The sequence below is a fragment of the Pristiophorus japonicus genome, chromosome 14 (genome assembly GCF_044704955.1).
Source record: "Pristiophorus japonicus isolate sPriJap1 chromosome 14, sPriJap1.hap1, whole genome shotgun sequence".
Classification (NCBI taxonomy): domain Eukaryota; kingdom Metazoa; phylum Chordata; class Chondrichthyes; family Pristiophoridae; genus Pristiophorus; species Pristiophorus japonicus.
The window spans coordinates 105,882,647-105,902,476 of NC_091990.1; the positions used below are offsets into that span (position 1 = coordinate 105,882,647).

The following is a 19,830-nucleotide window of genomic DNA, read 5'->3' on the forward strand; positions in this document are numbered from 1 at the left end:
AGCTCGCCTATTTCCACCTCCGGAACATCGCCCGTCTCTGCCCTTGCCTCAGCTCACTTGCTGCTGAAGCCCTCATCCATGCCTTTGTTACCTCCAGACTCAACTATTCCAATGCATTCCTGGCTGGCCTCCCACATTCTAAACTAGGGATCATCCAAAACTCGGCTGCCCGTGTCCTAACTCGCACCAAGTCCCGCTCGCCCATCAGCCCTGTGCTCGCTGACCTACATGGGCTCCCGGTTAAGCAACGTCGCGATTTCAAAATTCTCATCCTTGTTTTCAAATCCCTCCATGGCCTCGTCCCTCACTATCTCTGCAATCTCCTCCAGCCCCACAACTCCCGCCCCCACCCCGCAATATCTGCACTCTTTAAATTATAAGTTGCTTTTCTATTTTTTCTGCCATAGTGGATAACCTCACCTTTTCCCACATTATACTCCATCTGCCAAATGTTTGCTCACTCACTTAACCTGTCTATATCCCTTTGCAGATTTTTTTGTGTCCTCCTCACAATTTGCTTTCCCACCCATCTTTGTATCATCAGCAAACTTGGCTACATTACACTCGGTCTTTCATTCAAGTCATTAATATAGATTGTAAATAGTCGAGGCCCCAGCACCGATCCCTGCGGCACCCCAGTCCTTTCCCAACCATGCAGCCCAGAAGGAAGCCAAACACCACATCGAGCCTGTGTCGGCTCTGTGAAAGAGCGATCCAATCAGTCCCATTCCCCCCTGCTCTTTACCCACGACCCGGCACATTCCAAGCAGGACAGTCCGGCAAGTGATAGATAGAAGCACAAATAAGGCGAGTAGCCTGAGCTTCGAAGGCTGAAACTCCAGCTCTCAGGGGCTGCGTGTGGCCATCCAGCCAGCACCCCGCCCCCCCATGCCGTCAGACCTCCCCCACATCCGACCTCCCCGAGATCCGACCTCCCGAGCTCCCCAACATCCGACCTCCCGATCTCCCCCACATCCGACCTCCCCGACATCCGACCTCCCGATCTCCCCCACATCCGACCTCCCCGACATCCGACCTCCCCCGACATCCGACCTCCCCCGACATCCGACCTCCCCGACATCCAACCTCCCCCGACATCCCCCGATCTCCACCGACATCCGACCTCCCCGACATCCGACCTCCCCCGACATCCGACCTCCCCGACATCCGACCTCCCCCGACATCCGACCTCCCCGACATCCGACCTCCCCCGACATCCGACCTCCCCGACATCCGACCTCCCCCGACATCCGACCTCCCCGACATCCAACCTCCCCCGACATCCCCCGATCTCCACCGACATCCGACCTCCCCGACATCCGACCTCCCCCAACATCCCCCGATATCCGACCTCCCCGACCTCCAACCTCCCCCGACATCCACCGACATCCGACCTCCCGGACATCCCCCGACATCCGACCTCCCCGACATCCGACCTCCCCCAACATCCCCCGATATCCGACCTCCCCGACCTCCAACCTCCCCCGACATCCACCGACATCCGACCTCCCGGACATCCCCCGACATCCGACCTCCCCGACATCCGACCTCCCCCGGCATCCGACCTCCCCGACATCCGACCTCCCCGACATCCCCCAACATCCGACATCCCCCCACATTCAACCTCCCCGACATCCGACCTCCCCAACCTCCACCAACAACTGACCTCCCCCGACATCCGGCCTCCCCCGACATCCCACCTCCCCCGACATCCGACCTCCCCCGACATCCGACCTCCCCCGACAACCGACCTCCCCCGACATCCGACCCCCCGACATCCGACCTCCCCCGACATCCGACCTCCCCCGGACATCCGACCTCCCCCGACATCCGACCTCCCCGAAATCCGACCTCCCCGACATCCGACCTTCCCGACATCCGACCTCCCCCGACATCCGAGCTCCCCGACATCCAACCTCCCCCGACATCCGACCTCCCCCGACATCCGACCTCCCCGACATCCCCCGTCATCCGACCTCCCCGACATCCCACCTCCACCGACATCCCCCGACCACCGACCTCCCCGACATCCGACCTCCCCCGACATCCGACCTCCCCGACATCTGACCTCCCCCGACATCCGACTCCCCCGACATCCGACCTTCCCCGACATCCGACCTCCCCCGACATCTGACCTTCCCCGATATCCGACCTCCCCCGATATCCGACCTCCCCGACATCCGACCTCCCCCGACATCCGACCTCCCCGACATCCCCCCTCCCCCGACATCCGACCTCCCCCCCGACATCCGACCTCCCCGACATCCGACCTCCCCCGACATCCGACCTCCCCGACCTCCCCGGCAACCGACCTCCCTGACCTCACCCGACATCCGACCTCCCCGACATCCGACCTCCCCAGACCTCCCCGACGACCCCGACATCCGACCTCCCCCGACATCCGACCTCCCTCGACATCCGACCTCCCCCGATATCCGACCTCCCCCGACATCCCCCCACATTCAACCTCCCCGACATCCGACCTCCCCCGACAACCGACCTCCCCGACATCCGACCTCCCCCGACAACCGACCTCCCCGACATCCGACCTCAGCCGACCTCCCCGACATCAGATCTCCCCCGATATCTGACCTCTCCGACATCCGACCTCCTCCGACATCCGACATCCCCCCACATTCAACCTCCCCGACATCCGACCTCCCCCGACAACCGACCTCCCCGACATCCGACCTCCCCCGACGTCCGACCTCCCCCCTCCCCGACATCCGACCTCCCCGACATCCGGCCTCTCCAACATCCGACCTCTCCGGCATCCGACCTCCCCGACATCCGGCCTCCCCGACATCCGACCTCCTCTGACATCCGACCTCCCCCGACATCCGACAACATCCGACCTCCCCGACATCCGACCTCCCGACATCCCCCACATCCGACCTCCCCGACATCCCCCAACATCCGACCTCCCCCGACAGCCCCCACATCCGACCTCCCCCGACATCCGACCTCCCCGACATCCCCCAACATCCGACCTCCCCCGAGATCCCACACATCCGACCTCCGCGACATCCGACCTCCCGACATCCCCCACATCCGACCGCCCCGACATCCGACCTTCCCGACATCCGACCTCCCCGACATCCGACCTCCCCGACATCCGACCCCCCGACATCCGACCTCCCCCGACATCCGACCTCCCCAGACATCCGACCTCCCCAGACATCCCCGACATCCGACCTCCCCCGACAACCGACCTCCCCGACTTCCGACCTCCCCGACATCCGACCTCCCCGACATCCCCCAACATCCGACATCCAACCTCCCCCGACAACCGACCTCCCCGACGTCCGACCACCCCCGACATCCGACCTCCCCGACAACCGACCTCCCCGACGTCCGACCACCCCCGACATCCGACCTCCCCCGACATCCGACCTCCCCCGACCTCCCCGACATCCGACCTCCCCGACATCCGACCTCCCCTGACATCCGACCTCCCCCGACATCCGACCTCCCCCGACACACCCCGACATCCAACCTCCCCGACATCCGACCTCCCCCGACATCCGACCTCCCCAGACATCCGACCTCCCCAGACATCCGACCTCCCCAGACATCCGACCTCCCCCGACATCCGACCTCCCCCGACATCCGACCTCCCCAGACATCCGACCTCCCCCGACATCCGACCTCCCCGACATCCGACCTCCCGGACATCCGACCTCTCCGGACATCCGACCTCTCCGGACATCCGACCTCTCCGGAGATCCGACCTCCCCGGACATCCGACCTCCCCGGACATCCGACCTCCCCCGACATCCGACCTCCCCAGACATCCGACCTCCCCAGACATCCGACCTCCCCGACATCCGACCTCCCCGACATCCGACCTCCCCCGACATCCGACCTCCCCCGACATCCGACCTCCCCGACGCACCCCGACATCCAACCTCCCCGACATCCGACCTCCCCCGACATCCGACCTCCCCCGACATCCGACCTCCCCAGACATCCGACCTCCCCAGACATCCGACCTCCCCAGACATCCGACCTCCCCGACATCCGACCTCTCCAGACATCCGACCTCCCCGACATCCGACCTCTCCGGACATCCGACCTCTCCGGACATCCGACCTCCCCGACATCCGACCTCCCCCGGCATCCGACCTCCCCCGACATCCGACCTCCCCGACATCCGACCTCCCCGACATCCAACCTCCCCGACATCCGACCTCCTCGACATCCGACCTCCCCGACATCCGACCTCCCCCGACATCCGACCTCCCCCGACATCCGACCTCCCCCGACATCCGACCTCCCCGACATCCTCCACATCCGCCCTCCCCGACATCCACCCTCCCCCGACATCCCGACATCCGACCTCCCCCGACATCCGACCTCCCCGACATCCGACCTCCCCGACATCCGACCTCCCCAGACATCCGACCTCCCCCGACATCCGACCTCCCCCGACATCCGACCTCCCCCGACATCCGACCTCCCCCGACATCCGACCTCCCCGACATCCGACCTCCCCAGACATCCGACCTCCCCCGACATCCGACCTCCCCCGACATCCGACCTCTCCAGACATCCGACCTCCCCAGACATCCGACCTCCCCGACATCCGACCTCCCCGACATCCGACCTCCCCAACATCCGACCTCCCCAACATACCCCGACATCAGACGTCCCCGACATCCAACCTCCCCGACATCCAACCTCCCCCGACATCCAACCTCCCCCGACATCCAACCTCCCCAACATCGAACCTCCCCGGACATCCGACCTCCCCCGACATCCGACCTCCCCGACATCCGACCTCCCCGACATCTGACCTCCCCGACATCCCCCGACATCCGACCACCCCGACATCCGACCTCCCCCGACATCCGACCTTCCCCGACATCCGACCTCCCCGACATCCCCCACATCCGACCTCCCCCGACATCCGACCTCCCCGACATCCGACCTCCCCGACATCCGACCTCCCCGACATCTGACCTCCCCGACATCTGACCTCCCCGACATCCCCCGACATCCGACCACCCCGACATCCGACCTCCCCCGACATCCGACCTCCCCCGACATCCGACCTCCCCGACATCCGACCTCCTCGACATCCGACCTCCCACCTCCCGACTCCCCGACATCCGACCTCCCCGGATCCCCGGCATCCGACCTCCCCGACATGTGACCTCCATTATATGTGGCCTCCCCAGAGACTGCTGCCACCTGAGGGGACAATGCTGCATCAGCGAGAATAATACATTGCAAAAGAATAACTCCTGGCCATTTCCTGGTTCTTGGAGTAGGGTAAAGAAAAAAACAATGGCTCTGAAATTCCGGCCGTCCCAGGTCCATACGAAGTTTCTACGGACCCGGGAAGGCATCGGAAAAGCCGATTTTCAGCACACAATTTGCATGGGCTGAAAACCAGCTTTTCCGATCTGTCAAGCTCCTCCGCTGATCCTCCGCATCTCGGGAGCGAGGACATTTGCAAAGGGCAAGATTGCGGTATTTACCCATATCTTGCCCAACAAATGTCCTCAAAATTCTTGCGCCTGATAAATGTAATATAATTAAATTAAATTAAAAAAACACACATTATTTTTTAAAACCCTGCCAACTACGTTACATTTACTTTTAAACATAATTAAAAAAACTTTTTAAAAACTCGGAAAGAAAAATTCTCTCATATTTATTAAATTTAATTTCAATTAATTTTAATTATGTGAGGTGTATTTTTTATTTTTTATTATATGTGTTTAGTGTCTTTGTTTTTTTTCTCATTAATAGCATTGAGAACTCATAGATACGGAGTTCCCATTGCTATTAATGAGAAAGCTGTGGAATACTGAACCTGATTGGTTGAGCAGTCATACGTGACTGTACCTTCCGCATGGAAACCTGGAGGACGGGAGCGCGCTTCGCAGCACGGGAAGAGAAGGCCTCCCCCACCGGAATCACAGGCTCCTCCGTGACCGCGAGGTACTTTCGTAGAAATGTTTCAGGTCGGAGGCAATTGCCCGCAATTTCAGGGCCATTATGTGGAGAGACTGGAGAAGCTGTGGTTGTTCCCCTTAGAGCACAGAAGGTTAAGGGGAGATTTAATAGAGTTGTTCAAAACTATGAGGGGTCTAGACAGAGTAGATAGGGAGAAACTGTTCCCAGTGGCAGGAGGGTCGGTAACCAGAGGATACAGATTGAAGGTGATTGGCAAAAGAACCAGAGAGGAGATGGGGAGAAATTGTTTTACGCAGCGAGTTGTTGTGATCTGGAACGCGCTGCCTGAAAGGGCGGTGGGAGCAGATTCAACAGTAACTTTCACAAGGGAATTGGATAAATACTTGAAAAGGGATAAATGTGCAGGGCTGTGGGGAAAGAGCAGGGGGAGTGGGACTGATTGGATCACTCTTTCACAGAGCCGGCACAGGCTCGATGGGCCGAATGGCCTCCTCCTGTGTTGTTTGATTGTAAGAAGAAGCTCACGAGTGAAAGGAGAATTTACAAGTGAGCCTGGGAGGGGCAGCATTTTGCTGCGTTGGAGATCAGAGGGAGAATGGGGGGAGGGCTTCTCACGAAGGTTACCGCTAAAAACCCAGCAAAATCTCTCCGATTAAATCTCGTGTAAATGCCGAGGGACAGGGATTCCCGACACTGCGCACTCAGCCTGTGATGTTCCCCTCCAATACAGGGGTGGGCCAGGGAGGGGATGTGAGGAAAATCCTGGCCAGGGTTGCTAAGGGAAACGATGGGGCCTCCTTTGAATAGTTCAATGCTGCCACCTGCTGTTGGTGAGTCCATGCAACAACCTCCTCCGGCCGGGAGATGGAGGGCGAGTCTCCTCGGGAATGTGAAGAATGCAATAGCTAGATCAGTGCCTGTCAGATGGTTTGTTTTTCTCAGAACTCCCGGAAGCTGCCCAGTTTTAAGACCAGCAACAACAGAGCTCGACGAGCTGAATGGCCTCCTTCCGTGCTGAAACATTCTATGATTTCTCACCCCTCCCGATCTCTGTAATCTCCTCCAGCCTCACAACCTCCCGAGATGTCTGTGCTCCTCTAATTCTGCCCTCTTGAACATCCCTGATTATAATCGCTCAACCATCGGTGGCCGTGCTTTCTGTTGCCAAGGCCCCAAGCTCTGTAACTCCCTCCCTAAACCTTTCCACCTCTCTGCCTCTCTTTCCTCCTTTAATACACTTCTTAAAGCCTACCTCTTTCACCAAGCTTTTGGTCATCTCCGCTAATTTCTTTTTATGTGGTTCAGTGTCAAATTTATTTTTTTGTCTTATAATACTCCTGTGAAGTGCCTTGGGACGTATCACTACACTAAAGGCGTTATATAAATACGTTGTTGTTGTTGTTGGTTCAAACTCCTCTTTCCAATTTTAGGAACTCGTGCTCAGTTTATTCGAATGCCCCATCCTGCAGTATGTGAGTGTTCACTGAACACTCGCCAGTCCACTTAAAATTAATTCAAGCCTTTCCCAGTGACTGAATATCGAACGCCAATTTGTAGGAGGAGATGGCTTGGCCAGTGCTTTATCCCCCTCATTCCCCAAACCTTTTAATATTCCTTTATTGTTATTTGGTGCCAAGTTATCTAATCCCAATTGAGGCAGTGTTTAGGATGTAACCCCAGGCCTCAGGACCACTGTGTTTGGGGGCAGAGAGAATAGCACTGGGCCAGGGTTCCTGTAGACAGATGTTCATTGCCCCGTGCTGTATGGACAGAATCAGCCTCGGCTGTGTACCCTTCCGCAGTCGAATAACTTGCCATCACTCATCATCCAGATGCACGTGTCCAAACTCATTTTTCTGTGCCGCATCCAGGAGGCCATTGGGCGGGGGGGGAGGGGGATTTACGTGTTGCCCGTTTGGGGGCGGTACCAGCCGTGGGCGGGAGTTCCTGCGCGAATGGCGTGGAAGTCCCGCCCCGCTCGTGATATTGGGGTTACCGCCCCCGAGAGCAAAATAACACGCCCCACTTGCACTATGGGGTGTGAGCGGGGCGAAGCAATCGGAGAGGGGCGCAGCGCTATGCGCTGGGAGCGTAGCGCTGTCACGTAGAAGGGGCCCTCCCGTTTATTAAAGGGGAGGGCCAAGCTGACGACTCTGTGGATCCCCCACGTGGATCACCGGGGCGCGGGGCGCTGTGGCATCAGCTCAAATGAAGTGCTGGGTTACCAGATCACAGCACGGATCCACCAATCAAAGGGCTGACTTGTTTTGTGTAAACGCCACCTCCCCTTTAACCAGCGCCTCGCGAGCAGCCTACAGCCAGGTACCCGCAACCCCCTCCCCTCCCCCCCCGAAGCAGCCCACAGCCTGGTACTCACCCCCCCCCCCCCGCCCCCCAAGCAGCCCACAGCCTGGTACCGATCCCCCCCCCCACCACCAAGCAGCCCACAGCCCGGTACCCAACGCCCCCCCCCCCCCACCCCGAAGGGGCCTATAGCTGGGTATGTGCTCTGTTGCTCCATGCAGCTTCCGGGGGCGCTTCCGAATGTTTGCTCCAGGGCGAAAATGGGCCGCTGGCATGGTGTGGCAGGGCGGGGTGCTACCGGTTACCGCTGTCGCTAAACTCCTGTGGAATTTAGCGGGGGTCATGAGCAGCGCCACGCCCAGGCCAAATGTCGTTTGCGGCCCATTAGCATGCCCCCCCCATTGTGTTCGATTGAGGATGGGAGGGTGTTAGAAAACAAATCAAAGTAAAGGCAGGATTGGATAGGCTGGGGTTGTTTTCCTTGGAACAGAGGAGGCTGAGGGGAGACCTGATTGAGGCGTATAAAATTATGAGGGGTCGAGATAGAGTGGGTCGATTTCCCTTAGCAGAGGGGTCAATAGCCATAGATTTAAAGTAATTGGTGGGAGGTTTTGAGGGGATTTGAGGGGAAATTTCTTCACCCAGAGGGTGGTGGGGGTCTGGAACTCACTGCCTGAAAGGGTGGTAGAGGCAGAACCCTCACCACATTTAAAAAGTACTTGGATGTGCACCTGAAGTGCCGAAACTTACAGGGCTATGGATCGAGAGCTAGAAAGTGGGATTAGGCTGGATAGCTCTTTGTCGGCCGGTGCAGATATGACGAGCCGAAATGGCCTCCTTTCGTGCTGTAAATTTCTATGATTCTATGAATGGGCATGTGGATGCTGTATATTCATGTGATTCCGGGCCTGGGTCCAGGATAACACCAAGATTAACACCAGGATCAGTCCAGGGATTTGTTGTTGCCAACCATTGGTTTGGTTTGGACGAGGGGATTAAATGTAGTATCTCCAAATTTGTGGATGACACTAAGTTGGGTGGCAGTGTGAGCTACGAGGAGGATGCTATGAGGCTGCAGAGTGACTTGGATAGGTTAGGTGAGTGGGCAAATGCATGGCAGATGAAGTATAATGTGGATAAATGTGAGGTTATCCACTTTGGTGGTAAAAACAGAGAGACAGACTATTATCTGAATGGTGACAGATTAGGAAAAGGAGAGGTGCAACGAGACCTGGGTACATCAGTCATTGAAGGTTGGCATGCAGGTACAGCAGGAGATTAAGAAAGCAAATGGCATGTTGGCCTTCATAGCGAGGGGATTTGAGTACAGGGGCAGGGAGGTGTTACTACAGTTGTATAGAGCCTTGGTGAGGCCACACCTGGAGTATTGTGTACAGTTTTGGTCTCCTAACATGAGGAAGGACATTCTTGCTATTGAGGGAGTGCAGCGAAGGTTCACCAGACTGAGTCCCGGGATGGCGGGACTGACATATCAAGAAAGACTGGATCAACAGGACTTGTATTCACTGGAGTTCAGAAGAATGAGAGGGGATCTCATAGAAACGTTTAAAATTCTGACAGGTTTAGACAGGTTAGATGCAGGAAGAATGTTCCCAATGTTGGGGAAGTCCAGAACCAGGGGTCACAGTCTAAGGATAAGGGGTAAGCCATTTAGGACTGAGATGAGGAGAAACTTCTTCACCCAGAGAGTGGTTAACCTGTGGAATTCTCTACCACAGAAAGTTGTTGAGGCCAATTCATTAAATATATTCAAAAAGGAGTTAGATGAAGTCCTTACTACTAGGGGGATCAAGGGGTATGGCGAGAAAGCAGGAATGGGGTACTGAAGTTGTATGTTCAGCCATGAACTCATTGAATGGTGGTGCAGGCTCGAAGGGCTGAATGGCCTACTCCTGCACCTATTTTCTATGTTTCTATGTTTCTATGTAATGCAACTACTGGTGTAAATACAATAAAAGGGTCATGTGGCAAGGTCACATGATGAGTTTCTGTGAAAAGCCATCTTGTGTTAGTGATGTTGTTAGGATATATCACAGTCGCACGATTCCGAGAGCGGGTGTCCTGCCTAGCCTTATGAAGAGCACGTCGGGGTGAGCTCCCTGCCAATCACACAGACCAGTGGCCTTTCGCAACAGACCCGGAAACCCCAGAGTGGGCTTATTGCTCCTACCGCCGCTGTCTCCATACGGACCATAGCTACGGCTCGAATTCTGATTGGCCAGCTTCTTGAATTCTGTCAGCTCAGCGTGATCCTTCTCGTACATTCTCTTCAGGTTCTCCACGTACTGCATCATCACCTCTGTGGCCTTGGACATTCGTTTCTCCTGTAAGAGCCCAACATACCGCCAGATTTAACCGGAGGGCGCACTCAAAGGCGCCGTGCAAGAGGGCCATTGATAAATTGCAACGCCCCCCCCGTCCCCGATCCTCCGCCCGCGAGGTCGCTACGCTCCTCCAATTCTGCCCTCTTGAGCATCCCCAATTTTAAATCGCCCCGCCATCGGCAGCCTGCCTTCAGCTGCCAAGACCCTAAGCTCTGGAACTCCCTGCCTAAACCTCTCTGCCTCTCTCTCCTCACTTAAGGCGCTCCTTAAACCCTACCTCTTTGACCAAGCTTTTGGTCACCTGCCCTACTATCTACTTATGTTGCTCGGTGAAAAATTTTGCTTTGCCTTGGGTTGTTTTGACTACGTTAAAGGCGCGATATAAATGCAAGTTGTTGTTGTAGATACAGTGAGTGGGCAAAGCTGTGGCAGATGGAGTTCAATGTGGGGAAGAGCGAGGTCACCCACTTTGGATCTGAGACAGACAGATGATTGTCTAAATGGTAAGAAGCTGGGAGAGGCCTATAAAAGGCACAGCAGGGAGTCGGGAGCAGCGTCGAGGAGGTGCGTGGTGAGGCCTATAAAAGGCACAGCAGGGAGTCCGGGGCCCAGCGTCGGCGGCAGTCGGGAGCAGCGTCGAGGAGGTGCGTGGTGAGGCCTATAAAAGGTGTGACTTGTGCAGCTACAGGGAGAAGGCAAAAAGAAGTAGAAAGAAATCAAAAGGTGACGTCACAGCCAAGAGGGTAAGTGATTGGCTGGTGATTCGTGAGTAGTTTTTCTTTTTTCTCTTCTATATCAGTGAGTAACTTTTAACATTGTTGTTGCCAATTTAAGTGTATCTAAGGGTTAAGTCATGGCAGGAGAGCTCGGTCGGGTGTTATGCTCCTCCTGTACCATGTGGGAACTCAGGGACGACACCAGTGTCCCTGACGACGATATCTGCAGGAAGTGTATCCACCTCAAGCTCCTGACGGTCCGCGTTGCGGAGTTGGAGCTGAGGGTGGATTCACTCTGGAGCATCCACGATGCTGAGAATGACGTGAGTATCACGTGTAGCGAGTTGGTCGTACCGCAGGGAAAGGGTCCACAGCCAGATATGGAATGGAAGACCAACAGGAAGAGCAGTGCAAGGAAGGTAGTGCAGGGGTCCCATGTGGTCATCCCCCTGTAAAACAGATACACTGCTTTGGGTACTGTTGAGGGGGATGACTCATCAGGGGAGGGCAGCAGCAGCCAAGTTCATGGCACCATGGCTGGCTCTGCTGCACAGGAGGGCAGGAAAAAGAGTGGGAGAGCAATAGTGATTGGGGATTCAATGGTGAGGGGAATAGATAGGCGTTTCTGCGGCCGCAACCGAGACTCCAGGATGGTATGTTGCCTCCCTGGTGCAAGGGTCAAGGATGTCTCGGAGCGGGTGCAGGACATTCTAAAAAGGGAGGGAGAACAGCCAGTTGTCGTGGTGCACATTGGTACCAACGACATAGGTAAAAAAAGGGATGAGGTCCTACGAAACGAATTTAAGGAGCTAGGAGCTAAATTAAAAAGTAGGACCTCAAAAGTAGTAATCTCGGGATTGCTACCAGTGCCACGTGATAGTCAGAGTAGGAATCGCAGGATAGCGCAGATGAATACGTGGCTTGAGCAGTGGTGCAGCAGGGAGGGATTCAAATTCCTGGGGCATTGGAACCGGTTCTGGGGGAGGTGGGACCAGTACAAACCGGACGGTCTGCACCTGGGCAGGACCGGAACCAATGTCCAAGGGGGAGTGTTTGCTAGTGCTGTTGGGGAGGATTTAAACTAATATGGCAGGGGGATGGGAACCAATGCAGGGAAACAGAGGGAAACAAAAAGGAGGCAAAAGCAAAAGACAGAAAGGAGATGAGGAAAAGTGGAGGGCAGAGAAACCCAAGGCAAAGAACAAAAAGGGCCACTGTACAGCAAAATTCTAAAAGGACAAAGGGTGTTAAAAAAACAAGCCTGAAGGCTTTGTGTCTTAATGCAAGGAGTATCCGCAATAAGGTGGATGAATTAACTGTGCAAATAGATGTTAACAAATATGATGTGATTGGGATTACGGAGACGTGGCTCCAGGATGATCAGGGCTGGGAACTCAACATCCAGGGGTATTCAACATTCAGGAAAGATAGAATAAAAGGAAAAGGAGGTGGGGTAGCATTGCTGGTTAAGGAGCAAATTAAGGCAATAGTTCGGAAGGACATTAGCTTGGATGATGTGGAATCTATATGGGTAGAGCTGCAGAATACCAAAGGGCAAAAAACGTTAGTGGGAGTTGTGTACAGACCTCCAAACAGTAGTAGTGATGTTGGGGAGGGCATCAAACAGGAAATTAGGGGTGCGTGCAATAAAGGTGCAGCAGTTATAATGGGTGACTTTAATATGCACATAGATTGGGTTAACCAAACTGGAAGCAATACGGTAGAGGAGGATTTCCTGGAGTGCATAAGGGATGGTTTTTTAGAGTAATATGTCGAGGAACCAACTAGGGGGGAGGCCATCTTAGACTGGGTGTTGTGTAATGAGAGAGGATTAATTAGCAATCTCATTGTGCGAGGCCCCTTGGGGAAGAGTGACCATAATATGGTGGAATTCTGCATTAGGATGGAGAATGAAACAGTTAATTCAGAGACCATGGTCCAGAACTTAAAGAAGGGTAACTTTGAAGGTATGAGGAGTGAATTGGCTAGGATAGATTGGCGAATGATACTGAAGGGGTTGACTGTGGATGGGCAATGGCAGACATTTAGAGACCGCATGGATGAACTACAACAATTGTACATTCCTGTCTGGCATAAAAATAAAAAAGGGAAGGTGGCTCAACCGTGGCTATCAAGCGAAATCAGGGATAGCATTAAAGCCAAGGAAGTGGCATACAAATTGGCCAGAAATAGCAGCGAACCCGGGGACTGGGAGAAATTTAGAACTCAGCAGAGGAGGACAATAGGGCAGGGAAAATGGAGTACGAGAAGAAGCTTGCAGGGAACATTAAGGCAGATTGCAAAAGTTTCTATAGATATGTAAAGAGAAAAAGGTTAGTAAAGACAAACGTAGGTCCCCTGCAGTCAGAATCAGGGGAAGTCATAACGGGGAACAAAGAAATGGCGGACCAATTGAACAAGTACTTTGGTTCGGTATTCACTGAGGAGGACACAAACAACCTTCCGGATATAAAAGGGTTCGGAGGGTCTAGTAAGGAGGAGGAACTGAGGGAAATCCTTATTAGTCGGGAAATTGTGTTGGGGAAATTGATGGGATTGAAGGCCGATAAATCCCCAGGGCCTGATGGACTGCATCCCAGAGTACTTAAGGAGGTGGCCTTGGAAATAGTGGATGCATTGACAGTCATTTTCCAACATTCCATTGACTCTGGATCAGTTCCTATGGAGTGGAGGGTAGCCAATGTAACCCCACTTTTTAAAAAAGGAGGGAGAGAGAAAACAGGGAATTATAGACCGGTCAGCCTGACATCGGTAGTGGGTAAAATGATGGAATCAATTATTAAGGATGTCATAGCAGTGCATTTGGAAAGAGGTAATATGATAGGTCCAAGTCAGCATGGATTTGTGAAAGGGAAATCATGCTTGACAAATCTTCTGGAATTTTTTGAGGATGTTTCCAGTAGAGTGGACAAGGGAGAACCAGTTGATGTGGTATATTTGGACTTTCAGAAGGCTTTCGACAAGGTCCCACACAAGAGATTAATGTCCAAAGTTAAAGCACATGGGATTGGGGGTAGTGTGCTGACATGGATTGAGAACTGGTTGTCAGACAGGAAGCAAAGAGTAGGAGTAAATGGGGACTTTTCAGAATGGCAGGCAGTGACTAGTGGGGTACCGCAAGGTTCTGTGCTGGGGCCCCAGCTGTTTACACTGTACATTAATGATTTAGACGAGGGGATTAAATGTAGTATCTCCAAATTTGCGGATGACACTAAGTTGGGTGGCAGTGTGAGCTGCGAGGAGGATGCTATGAGGCTGCAGAGCGACTTGGATAGGTTAGGTGAGTGGGCAAATGCATGGCAGATGAAGTATAATGTGGATAAATGTGAGGTTATCCACTTTAGTGGTAAAAACAGAGAGACAGACTATTATCTGAATGGTGACAGATTAGGAAAAGGGGAGGTGCAGCGAGACCTGGGTGTCATGGTACATCAGTCATTGAAGGTTGGCATGCAGGTACAGCAGGCGGTTAAGAAATCAAATGGCATGTTGGCCTTCATAGCGAGGGGATTTGAGTACAGGGGCAGGGAGGTGTTGCTACAATTGTACAGGGCCTTGGTGAGGCCACACCTGGAGTATTGTGTACAGTTTTGGTCTCCTAACCTGAGGAAGGACATTCTTGCTATTGAGGGAGTGCAGCGAAGGTTCACCAGACTGATTCCCGGGATGGCGGGACTGACCTATCAAGAAAGACTGGATCAACTGGGCTTGTATTCACTGGAGTTCAGAAGAATGAGAGGGGACCTCATAGAAACGTTTAAAATTCTGACGGGGTTAGACAGGTTAGATGCAGGAAGAATGTTCCCAATGTTGGGGAAGTCCAGAACCAGGGGACACAGTCTAAGGATAAGGGGGAAGCCATTTAGGACCGAGATGAGGAGGAATTTCTTCACCCAGAGAGTGGTGAACCTGTGGAATTCTCTACCACAGAAAGTTGTTGAGGCCAATTCACTAAATATATTCAAAAAGGAGTTAGATGAAGTCCTTACTACTAGGGGAATCAAGGGGTATGGTGAGAAAGCAGGAATAGGGTACTGAAGTTGCATGTTCAGCCATGAACTCATTGAATGGCGGTGCAGGCTAGAAGGGCCGAATGGCCTACTCCTGCACCTATTTTCTATGTTTCTATGTTTCTAACTGTGAAGGAGCTGAGAGATTAGAGGGCCATGTACAGAAATCAGTACAAACTAGTGGGCAGTACAAAAAATAAATTAAAATGCCAATGGAATGTTGGCCTTTATCTCAAGGAGGCTGGAATACAAAGGGGAGGAAGCGATGTTACAAGTTGTACATCATCATAGACGGTACCTTGAAATCGAGGAAGACTTGCTTCCATTCTAAAAGTGAATTCTCAGATGGCTGAACAGTCCAATACGGGAATTATAGTCTCTGTCACAGGTGGGGCAGACAGTCGTTGAAGGAAAGGGTGGGTGGGGGGTCTGATTTGCCGCATTCTGTTGTCTGCGCTTGTTGTCTGCATGCTCTCGGCGACGAGATTCTGGGGGCTCAGCGCCCTCCCGGATGGTCTACCTCCACCTTGGGCAGTCTTGGGCCAGGGATTTTGTGCCGGTGGGGTGGTTACACTTTATCAAGGAGGGTTTGAGGGTGTCCTCGAAGCGTTTCCTCTTCCCACCTGGGGCTCGCTTGCCGTTTAGGAGTTTCGAGTGGAGCACCTGCTTAGGAAGTCTCATGTCGAGCATGCGCACGATGGGGCCACCCAACGGAGCTGGTTAAGTGTGATCAGTGCTTTGATGCTGGGGATGTTGGCCTTAGCGAGAACACTGACGTTGGTGCATTGTACAGAGCTCTGGTCAGACCCCATCTGCAGTAACTGCATTCAGTTCTGGGCCCCGCACCCTGTATATAGTACTCCAGGGGTGGCCTCACCAATGCCCTATATAATTGTGGTAAGACTTATTTACTCTCTAATCCCTTTGTAACAAAATCTAACATACCATTTGCTTGCTGCACCTGCATGTTAAGTTTCAGTGATTCATGTACAAGGATTCCCAGGACCCTCTGAATGCAAACATTTCCCAGTCTTTCTGGGAAAATATTCTGCTTTTTTGTTCCTCCGACCAAAGTGGACAACTTCACACTTTCCCATTTGCCATGTTCTTGTGCACTCAGTCAACCTGTCTAGATCTCTCTGAAGACTCTTTGCGTTATGTGGAAAGACTGAAGAGAGTTTGGGCCTGGATTCGGTGTCTCCTCTTCGCCACCCACCCCCTACCTTCGGGTTCCCCTCTGACCCTCCCTCAGTCCCCTCCCCTCAGTTTCCCCCATTTCCCTCCCTCGATTTTCCCAGCCTCTGCTCACGGGAAGCCACCTGGTTCTCGGAACACCTCGCACAGCAGCTGCTGACGCAAAAACACAAGCAGAAGCCCTCGACGACCGGCGGCCCAACCGTTATTAGGGTAAATCCAATTAACATTTGCAGGCGTCGCGTGATCAAACCTCCAGGAATACCTCCAACCAGAGTTGGAAACCCTAACGTGGTTGACTCTTAACTGGATCTGAAATGGCCGAGCAAGTCCCTCAGTTGTATCAAAAATTGCTTTTCAAGAAGGCGGCATCTCACCCCCACCTTCTCAGGGCGACTAGTGATGGGCAATAAATGCTGGCCGTGACAGTGATGCCCACATCCCCAGAATGAACATAAAATTGGAGCTGATTTCTGAGTTTTCATGGAGTTTTTCCGACAATGAATGGGACGGTCAAGGCTGGTCTGAGGAAACAACTTGCTGTGATGAAGGGGTCAAAGATCAGGGAGCAGAGGTTAACCTCAGGGCCTTAGGAATAAGTAGAGCGCTCAGGCAGAAACCTTTTTCTGGTGGCAGCATTTCTCCAGTCTTTCCACATAGAATACAAGAGCAGGGAGATTATGCTTGAACTGTATAAACCATTGGTTAGGCCACAGCTGGAGTACTGCGTGCAGTTCTGGTCACCACATTACAGGAAAGATGTGATTGCGCTGGAAAGGGTGCAGAGGAGATTTACAAGGATGTTGCCTGGACTGGAGAATTTTGGCTATGAGGAAAGATTGGAGATGCTGGGTCTGTTTCCTTTGGAACAGAGGAGGCTGAGGTGGGGGGGACCTGATTCAGGTGTGTAAAATTGAGGGGCCTGGATAGAGTGGATAGGAAGGACCTGTTTCCCTTGGCAGAAGGGTCAACAACCAGGGGACATAGATTTAAAGTAAAGAGGGAGAGGTTTAGAGGGGATTTGAGGGGAAATTTCTTCACCCAGAGAGTGGTGGGGATCTGGAACTCACTGCCTGAAAGGGTGGTAGAGGTAGAAACCCTCACCACATTTAAAAAGTACTTAGATGTACACTTAAAGTACCATAACCTGCAGGGCTACGGACCAAGAGCTGGAAAGTGAGATTAGGCTGGATAGCCCTTTGTTGGCCGGCGCAGGCACGATGGGTCGAAAGGGCCTCTTCCGTGCTGTAAATTTCTATGTATCTATAATGCAATGAGGCTGCAGAGATCTAGGCAGGTTGACTGAGTTGGCAAGAACATGGCAAATGGAATACAACGTGTGGAAAGTGTGAAGTTATCCACTTTGGTAGGATAAATAAAAAAGCAGAATATTTTCTTGAGAGACTGGGAAATGTTTGCATTCAGAGGGTCCTGGGAATCCTTGTACATGAAACACTGAAAGTTAACATGCAGGTGCAGCAAGTAAATGGTATGTTAGATTATGTTACAGAGGGATTAGAGAGTAAATAAGTCTTACTACAATTGTACAGGGCATTGGTGAGGCCACCCCTGGAGTCTGCGTACAGTTCCAGTGTAAGCTACAGCATGAATGGGCTGATAGGGCCATTCTAGAGGGAGTGGAGATCGAGGGATAGGGTGAGAAGGTGGGACTTGAGACATATCAACAACAACTTGTATTTATATAGCGCCTTTAAAGTAGTGAAACGTCCCAAGGCACTTCGCAGGAGTATTATGAAATTTAAAAATTTGACACTGAGCCGCATAAGTAGAAATTAGCGCAGGTGACCAAAAGCTTGGTCAAAGAGGTAGGTTTTAAGGACAACTTGAAGGAGGAAAGAGAGGCGGAGAGGCGGAGAGATTTAGGGAGGGAGTTCCAGAGCTTAGGCCTCAGGCAACAGAAGGCACGGCCACCAATGGTTGAGCGATTATAATCAGGGATGCTCAAGAGGGCAGAATTAGAGGAGCGCAGATATCTCGGTGGGGTTGTGGAGCTGGAACAGGTTACAGAGATAGGGAGGGGCGAGGCCATGAAGGGATTTGTAAACAAGGATGGGAATTGTGAAATCGAGGCATTGCTTAACCGGGAGCCAATGTAGGTCAGTGAGCACAGGGGTGATGGGTGAGCGGGACTTGGTGCGAGTTAGGACATGGGCAGCTGAGTTTTGGGTCACCTTTAGTTTACGTAGGGTAGAATTTATCAGGGTAAGAGGGCTTGTTTGGCCTAAATTCTTCACGTTATTTAGCAGCACTCACCTGTCGGACAGCCCCCACCATTTCAGCCCGACCGGACAGCCTGATAGCCAAGCGTTGCAGCACGCCGATGGTCTCTAGGAGCCTCTGGTGGGCGTCTCGATGGTCAGAGTGCACCCAGAGTGAGGTGGAGGTCTGCAAGACAGAAGGAATTCAAGTATAAGAAAATAAAGCAAGACTTGCATTTCTATAGCGCCTTTTACAAGCACCGGACGTCCCAAAGCACCTTACAGCCAATGAAGTACTTTTTGGAGTGTAGGGCAAAAATCAAAAAGGGCCACATTACAACATAATTCTAAAAGGACAAAAAGTGTTAAAAAAAACAAGCCTGAAGGCTCTGAGTTTTAATGCAAGGAGCATTTGTAATAAAGTGGATGAATTAACTGCGCAGATAGCTGTTAACGGATATGATATAATTGGGATTACGGAGACATGGCTCCAGGGTAATCAAGGCTGGGAACTCAACATCCAGGTGTATTCAATATTCAGGAAGGATAGACAGAAAAGAAAAGGAGGTGGGGTAGCGTTACTGATTAAAGAGGAGATTAACGCAATAGAAAGGAAGGACATTAGTTTGGATGATGTGGAATCTATATGGGTAGAGCTGCAAAACACCAAATGGCAGAAAACGTTAGTGGGAGTTGTGTACAGACCACCAAACAGTAGTAGTGAGGTTGGGGATAGCATCAAACAGGAAAGTAGGGATGCATGTAATAAAGGTACAGCAGTTATCATGGGTGACTTGAATCTACATATAGATTGGGCTAACCAAACTGGTAGCAATAATGTGCAGGAGGATTTCCTGGATTGTATAAGGGATGGTTTTCTAGACCAATATGTCGAGGAACCAATTAGAGAGCTGGCCATCCTAGACTGGGTGTTGTGTAACGAGAGAGGCTTAATTAGCAATCTGGTCGTGCGAGGCCCCTTGGGGGAGAGTGACCATAATATGGTAGAATTCTTCATTAAGATGGAGAGTGACACAATTAATTCAGAGACTAGGGTCCTGAACTTAAAGAAAGGTAACTTCAATGGTATGAGGCG

At 52.6% G+C, this 19,830-nt stretch overlaps 1 protein-coding gene across 1 annotated transcript in view; it reads right to left on the minus strand.

Moving 5' to 3' along the window:
* Positions 1–19,830, minus strand: part of mrvi1 (murine retrovirus integration site 1 homolog) — a gene marked incomplete at its 5' end in the record, with an annotated part of 156,848 nt that overhangs the window by 26,060 nt on the left and 110,958 nt on the right. The window contains 2 exons of the mRNA XM_070899451.1: positions 10,421–10,574; positions 18,790–18,921. Coding sequence (XP_070755552.1) covers positions 10,421–10,574; positions 18,790–18,921 — 286 coding nt within the window. The remainder of the gene's footprint in view (positions 1–10,420; positions 10,575–18,789; positions 18,922–19,830) is intronic.